The sequence below is a fragment of the Olea europaea genome, chromosome 16 (assembly GCF_002742605.1).
Source record: "Olea europaea var. sylvestris chromosome 16, O_europaea_v1, whole genome shotgun sequence".
Taxonomy (NCBI): Eukaryota; Viridiplantae; Streptophyta; class Magnoliopsida; order Lamiales; family Oleaceae; genus Olea; species Olea europaea.
This window is the reverse complement of record NC_036252.1, coordinates 7,857,009-7,864,993: the sequence shown is the minus strand read 5'-3', so window position 1 is coordinate 7,864,993 and position 7,985 is coordinate 7,857,009. Positions and strand designations below refer to the sequence as shown.

Genomic DNA, 7,985 nt, shown 5'->3' with positions numbered 1-7,985 from the left:
TTTTCTTTTTATTAGGAAAAAAAATAAATTCTTGCTTACTTTATACACTGATTTTCAGAACACCCGTATAAGTTATCCACTCTAATTTAATCCTTATTACTGAATAAATTTTATCCATTGAACAGACGATTAGAGTCTAATTGGATCTACCAGATCCACCTTGTTGTATACTTTTAAAACTTGTAATATGTTAGATTCCTTTTTAATTATTTATCGAAAATTATTAATTTAGTAAATAAGTAAAAAACATATATATTGAACAATGCACTGCGTTAAAAGTTAAAACACGTGAAGACAAAATTCGGCTTAAACAAATAGAGACTCACTTTTTCAACATTGACAACATTTTGTAAAATCAATTCTTGGACTGGTTGCCTTGCTGGCAGCCGCAGCGTAGGGGTTCGATTCTTGAAACATGAAATTGGACTCCTTGTAGGCGCAGTGTACATGCAGCTCTTGTTCCCTGACTTGTTGGGACACATCCCGCGATTTACCTTCCTCAAAAAAACTCTAAGGCGAGACGGTGGGAGCCCTCAAAGTTGGAATTCAACCTTTTTTTAATTCTTGGATTGGTTAAACTAGCACAGCTGATTTTGTTGATTTGAAATTGAACTCCTCCAAAAGTGCTAATCTTCTTTTTCGAAGAACATGACAAATGTCAAAAGATGGTCTCCAAACACAAAATATTTTCCAAGTGTGAAATCAAGAACCAATTAGCCCATGTTTGAGGTCCATTCTTTTGGGAAAATGCATTATTTTGCAGTGTTTTGATATCATTTCAATCACATATTCTTCAATAAAATAATATTACGGATGGACATTAAAATATGATATTGAAATAAATAAATATCTCTAAATAAATTAAGTTTGTCTACCATCATTTCTCGAAAAAATCTCATGTGAATCTTTAAAAATGAAAGAATTCCGTCACACATGTAAAAACACGGCTACTACAGGATGAGGAAATAAAAACCAGAACTGTAGAGAAATATTGTAATAGTACTATTTTATTTTTTATTAAAACAATTTAATACATTGGAAATCACAGCAGTGCACTATTAGCAAGGGCTTGAGATTATTCTTTATATAATTTTTCTTTTCTGGAAACAGATTATTCTTTATTAATTATTGGAAATTGAAAGCCCCAAAACATATAATATTCCTCTAATTAATTAGGTATTATATTTTGCTTTGTAGTCCATCCAGAGCTGATCTACTGTCTTGCCCAGAAGATCAACGAAGTAGGTGTTGTTGTAACCATCTCTCATTTTCTTGTTAAGTTCTGCAACAAATCCACTTCTGAGACTGTCGCAATAATCCAAGAATCGTGCGGTCACATCATAACCTTGATCCCACCTGTCTCCTTCCCCGGGTTTAACCCAATGACTTGGTGCATAACCAGCCTTCAGCCTCACATAATCAGCTATACCTGTTAAAGTTGTAAAATTTAACTATCCAATCATCAATATGATGTTAAAGCAAGAATTCAAATAGATAAACGCTATCTAAATACTGAAAGTTTAAATTTTTAGATAAAGTGATTCGAGAACACCTTCTATAAGACCTCCTGGAGCTTGACCATTTCCATTCCATTGCCAGATGTGAGTCATTTCATGATACAAAACTCCAGTGATCTCCGTTTTCACATCACCAGAATAACCCTGTATGTATCTTGCACTGACGTGAATCTCATTGTTGCTGGCATACGCAACTCCGTCCATATCATCGATGAATAAACTCACCTTCTGGACATTTTTTCTGTCGGCCGGAGTCGTGTCTTGTTGGAAGATTTTCCATATGAAATTCGTAGCTGCATCCAGCGTTTGGATGCTGTATTGTTCCCCAATCTCATTAGTGAATCTAACACCTCCAGGAGTGTTTGCTGCAGTGTTTGTAAATGTATAGTCCACTGCATGGATTCCTTGAATGGTGGCTAGAATTGCCAAGGAAGAGAAACAAAGACACAGTGTAATTGAGTTAGCCATGTTAACGTTTTATGGGTTTTGTGCTGCAGTTTGGTGTACTATGGTTCATATATGTAGATGAATGGGCCATGTTAATGTTGAAATGACGTGATGTGAACGAAGAAATTCATGTCTTCGTTCCATTTATGAGAAAGAAAGAAAAGTAAACGATGATAAATTTGTAATTATTCTTCTTTTTCTGCATTTTTAGCCACTGGGGGATTAAAATCATTTTTTTAATAAACTTTACTAAAAATTGATGAAATGTGTAGTTGAAAAGTTGTGAAATTCATAAAATATGTGGGTAAAATTAATTGTTGACTTTAATTTTAATCCACCTTCATCTCGTTGAAGTTTAACCTTCCCACCATAGCCTTGTGATTTAGCTTATCTCACGTTGATTGAAAGAGAGAAATTAGTAGAGCAAAACAAATAAAATGAATTTGAATTCTCCATATTGCAAACCAAAACCAAGTAGGGTTATTACTATTTACAGTAATGACAGATCTAGGAATGCAGGTGAACAAGGACGACCGTCCAAGTAGTCGTCAAGTATGATGGGGGGAAAAATCGACGGAGTCAACACAAGCGACTGCAGGGACTCCTCAGGTGTTGGCTCCATCCCCGATTGATGATAGACATGGCTTGAGCTTGGATTTTTATGAAATTGAACGTAGACCTAATCGTTTACCGTCCATTTCACGTCATATCTACTAGTCCTACCTAATTAAAGTGATCCTTAACCTTCGGACTTGTGATGCCTTCATGATAATATCCAAAGAAGACCTTGACTTGGACTTTTTAAAATATTGTGATTTGATTCTGGCCAAAAGTCAAAAATTGTACACTCCTTTTACCAAGTCAAAAAAAAAAAAAAAAAAAAGGTTGAACCCCAACTTTGAGGGCCCCCACTGTCCCGTCCCTAGAACTTTGTGAGGGAGGTAAATCGCGAGATATGCCCCAACAAGTCAGGGAATAAAAGCTCCTTTTACCAAGTCAAGTGTGTCTCGCTATCAATTCAGATATATCACTATAACTAATGTTTGATATAGGAGTGGGCACGAGTCGATTCAGTTCGGTTCGGTTCTAAAGAGAACCGAATCGAACCAAAATTTTCGGGTATCTAGTAAATAGAACCATCAGATCCAAATATAATTATGGAACCGTTCGGGTTCGGTTCCGCTCGGTTCGGTTCGGTTCTGTACTATAATTAAATTTTTTAACATTTATAACAACATTATATAAATACAACTAATGATACATTCAATGGTTTTGGAATGTCAGAGACTAATAGACTACATTGTTCAAATAATCGCTACGGTCAAAGTTTCGATCAGCGGATGTCACAGTTTCGATCGGAGGTCACAGTGTCTGCCGACGATTGTATAGGTTTTGGAATATTGGCGAGGCTGCGAGAATCGAGACAACGTTATGTACTTTAGTGTAGGTGTTTAGGGTTATTTAATGGATTGGATCTTGTTGGACTAAGAAATGAAACAATAAAATGGGTAATTGGGTCAAAAATTAAAAAATTAGAAATGAAACAAATTATTGGGCCAAAAATTTTGATTTAGAAATTGTTAATTTGTTAATTTGTTTAGAAAAAATTAAAATTAAAATAATTTGATTTACTCAATATAAAAAAAATTAAAAAGATTCGGTTCTTATTCAATTTTTCGGTTCTTAATCTAGAACCGAAAATCGAACTGTACCCGTCGGTTCTCAATTCAGATACTCGTTCGGGTATTTGATTTGACAAGAACTATCGGGTTCGGTTCAATTCGGTTCGGCTCGAGAGATTTGCCCAACCCCAGTTTGATACATAGAAGCCATATGATTTGAACTTTACGATAAATGTGAGAATTAGGTATGGTTCATCTCAGTTCAGATTTGATGAGATTCAATTTATGATATAACTTTGTACCAATTGGTTTTGTTTCGATCAGTTATGATTCTTTTATGTCTCATAACAAAATTGTAAGCAGTAAAGTCTTGATTACATTTTTGGAATTTAATTTTGAATTTTCTATTTTAAGTAAAAGAGTTAATTTTTTAAAGTACGTTAATATAATAAATTAGAATCGAATTAAAAAAATTGAGAGGTAAGATCATTTTGTTTGAGCCCCATTTTGGTGGGAAAAATGAATTTTTGAATAGTATATTGATAAGAAATGTGTGATTAAAAATAAGGAAAAATTTTGGATTTGCGTATAATATTATTTTATTGAAGAATGTGTGGTTAAAATGGTATCAAAACACTGCTGAAAAATGTATTTTTTTTTCCAAAAAATGGGGCTTAAACAAGGATTTAAATTATATTTAGAACAAAGTTAAACCGGCCAATTTGACCCAATTGTGGTCCGGCTGCCGGCTGGAATAGTTCCGAGAAAAGTTAATATGTAATCTCAATTTTATTTTTTTTAATTATTAAAGCAGTCTTTATTAAATTAAGGTAATCTGGGCTTACTTTCATGGAATTTGATGAGATATACCTTGAATTTCATAATCCAAACATTGAGCAACATGCCAACACCCCGTGTAATTAAATCTCCACTCAAATTCGATGACTTTCTACGTTCTTTCTAGAATTCCAAAACTGATCCTAAGGCGGTGGAAAACGACTTCGTTTACTTTGAAAATTTTGCAATTTGATTGCGAGTATGAATTTTGGAGGGAAAGAAAATAAATTTTAGATAATTCAATTGTTTAAAACCTATTTGTATGAAAATTGTCAATTTAATGTGTGTAATTGATTTAATTTTCAACCTAGAATATAATATAATTGTTTGGTTTTTATTGGTGAGTAAATGAAAGAATTCAAATAGATGAGAGAGAGAAAGATAGAGTGAATTTCTTGGAAAATATTTTCCTTGATTTTGAGGAAAATATTATCAGGTGAACAAAAGTAGGAAAATGTTTTACATAGAAAAAAAGTCAGTCAAACAACATAAAAGTATGAATTTGGATGAAAAAAAATATATTTTCCATAAAATATATTGACAATCAAATGCATCCTAAAAGTTTTTCCATAATAGACGATTTTAGAAGGCTAATTATATTCTGAAATAAAAGGCAATACATCTAAAAATATATTCTTTCTAAGAATACTGAGAATTCAGTAATCAAAGGTTCATTTAATCCTAAGAATACCGCAAATTTAACAAAGTTCAAAGAAATATCTCAATTTTCATTCAAAATATCAAAAAGATCAACAAGGAAAAAATACTCTAAACCGACAAAGGAGAAAATTGACCTTAAATAACTTAAGCTACAAAAAATGAAACAAATTATAGAAGTTGGCCGTCTATTGTATTATAATACAATAGTGGCTCACTATCACCTAACGATCTACATAGCATTATTTAAATAATTTTACTATCAACTCCAGAACCGGCACATTCTTTCCTTCATGTTCAAACACTGGCGGATCCAGGTACGGGCTCAACCGTGCTATAGCCCGTGTCCGCTCCTGAAAATATCTACTTTTTTTATTATTATTAAGATAAATCTAGTGTTGAAAAATTAAATTGTAGTAATTGAATTAGTTAACCCAACAGGTGAACAGTATTCACAGGGAAAAGGACTAAATGTAGGTTTAACTTTAAATAGTTAGGCCGACTTCATAACATGCAATAACATCACCAGAAGACTTTGCATCCACATCTTTAACTAATTAACATGTTGGACCGAATTCAGCATCCAATTTTAATGGGAAAATACACAAAAATGACCCTTACACTGTAGCAAAAATTGACATTGGCCTTTGACCAATTAAATGAATTAAAAAAAAAAACAAATTAAGTTAAAAAGAAAACTTCACAGTATTTTCCCATTTTACCCTTCAAACTGTTTGATAATTCTCTCACCGACCGAACCGACCGACCGATCGACCAGTGGAGAAATCCGACCGACCGACCACCGGAGTTACACCAACGTCGCAATCAACGATCATCATCTACAGTGGAAGTAAAAGAACCGGTTAGTTTTCTGATCAAAACTTCAGTTCGAATGCTTTTTTTCATAGTTAGCATCCTTAGTAATTTTGGTTGAAATTAGATCCATGGGCATGAGTAGCTAGATTGTGGGCATGCTGGAATGTGAAAAGTGAGATTTTTTGCCATTTTTTGGAGTTCAGTGGCCGGGAATGACGGTTTCCGGCCGTTTCCCGGCCACCGGGCCAACGAACGGCCAACAACGTCGCGTAACAGTAGAGTATCTGGGCCGGTGATCCGGCCTAGATAATATTTTAATTTTAATTTTTTTTATAATTTTTGTAATTAATTAAATTTTTTATTTGATTAAATAGTAATTATATTATTTACTTATTTAATTTTTTTTATCATTGTCAATATAATATAATAATTGAAAAATTGTAAAATTAACAATGTTGATTATTTTTTTATGAAATTATCTTTAATTTATTTTTTCAAAATTATTTATTTATTTTTTAAAATTATTTTTATGAAATTATCTTTAATTTTTTATTTCAAATTTATTTAATTTTTATATTTGTCTTTTATATAATTTAATAATTCAAATATTGTAAATTTAACAATGTTGATTCTATATTTTTATGAAATTATCTTTAATTTATTTTTTTAAATTTATTTAAATAATATCTATAGTCTAAATTTTAAAAAAAGGTAAAGTAATTATTTATTTAATTTTTATATTTGTATTTTATATAATTTAATAATTGAAATATTGTAAAATTAACAATGTTGATTCTTTTTTTATGAAATAATCTTTAATTTATTTTTTCAAATTTATTTAAATAATATAAATAGTCTTTACATTTTTTGAAAATGTAAAGTAATTATTTATTTAATTTTTATATTTGTCTTTTATATAATTTAATAATTCAAATATTGTAAATTTAACAATGTTGATTCTATTTTTTTTATGAAATTATTTTTAATCTATTTTTTTAAATTTATTTAAATAATATGAATAGTCTAAATTTTAGAAAAAGGTAAAGTAATTATTTATTTAATTTTTATATTTGTCTTTTATTTAATAATTCAAATATTCTAAAATTAACAATTTTGTGTTGTTCATTTTTTTTTATGAAATTATCTTTAATTTATTTTTTCAAATTTATTTAAATAATATAAATAGTCTTTACATTTTTCGAAAATGTATTTAATTTGAAATTTTTTGTTTGTAAATATATTTTCCAAATAATAATTATTTTATTTAATTGTTTAATTTTTATAATTTCCTTTTTTATATAATTTAATAATTGAATACATAATATTGTTCGAAATTAACAATTTGTTTTGTTCCTTTTATTGTTTTTTTATGAAAAATCTTTGATTTTTTTTCAATTTATTTAAATAATATTTATATTCTTTAATTTTTTTGACAATACGTTTAATTTGATTTGTTGTTTTTTGTAAATATATTTTTCAAATGTAATATTTGTGATTGTATGGTAGTTAGAGTTCGGTTCTCTTGATTTTGTGAGAGTATGCTTTATTTTGTTATCTCTTGTTCAATGCTATAACATTTGAATTTTTGCAGGATGGAGTATTATTTAGATGCAGAGTTGAGACGGATGTCGGGGAAAGCTACTTGGAACATTAGCTTTGAGAGTTTTACTGTTGTATTGGAGCTGCTCGATGATCAGCACGGAGATATTCTACGACAGTCCTTCTTGTGGCCACTGTACCAGTTGCGAGAGGTGCAGTATTCAGGACAGATCATTGATGCACTTCTATGTCGGCTTCTGAGTCCAGTCGACGGCGATTCCCTCCAGTTCGACCTCGGGGGCAAGGTCGTCAGTTTCTCGAAGTTTGAGTTTACATTGATCACTGGACTGAAGATTACGGGCGACGATGCAGCCATGGAGAGAAGCAGTAGGCTGTACGAGACGTACTTCCAGGGACATGGGTCGGTGCTTCTACCCGACTTGATGGCCGCGATCAGGGGGTGCGACCATATGCTAGATAGATTGAAGCTTGGGCTGGTCTACATCCTCGAGAGTGTGATGAGGTGTCATCACAAGAAAACTGTCATCGA

At 31.3% G+C, this 7,985-nt stretch overlaps 1 protein-coding gene across 1 annotated transcript; it reads right to left on the bottom strand.

Moving 5' to 3' along the window:
- Positions 1 to 981: 981 nt before the first annotated feature.
- LOC111411989 lies at positions 982 to 2,024 on the bottom strand. The gene is made up of 2 exons (XM_023042705.1): positions 1,553 to 2,024; positions 982 to 1,429 (listed from the first exon to the last, which is right to left on the bottom strand). Exons 1-2 carry the CDS (start codon positions 1,983 to 1,985, stop codon positions 1,173 to 1,175), a joined length of 690 nt encoding a protein of 229 aa, XP_022898473.1. The 5' UTR covers positions 1,986 to 2,024; the 3' UTR covers positions 982 to 1,172.
- Positions 2,025 to 7,985: the final 5,961 nt, after the last annotated feature.

What these genes read in the sequence shown, in the direction of transcription:
- LOC111411989 (XM_023042705.1), bottom strand. Translation starts at nt 1,985, where the DNA reads ATGGCTAACTCAATTACACTGTGTCTTTGTTTCTCTTCCTTGGCAATT. An exon ending in TCCAGGAGGTCTTATAGAAG is followed by an intron (nt 1,430 to 1,552) that starts GTGTTCTCGAAT and finishes CAACTTTAACAG; the next exon opens with GTATAGCTGATTATGTGAGG.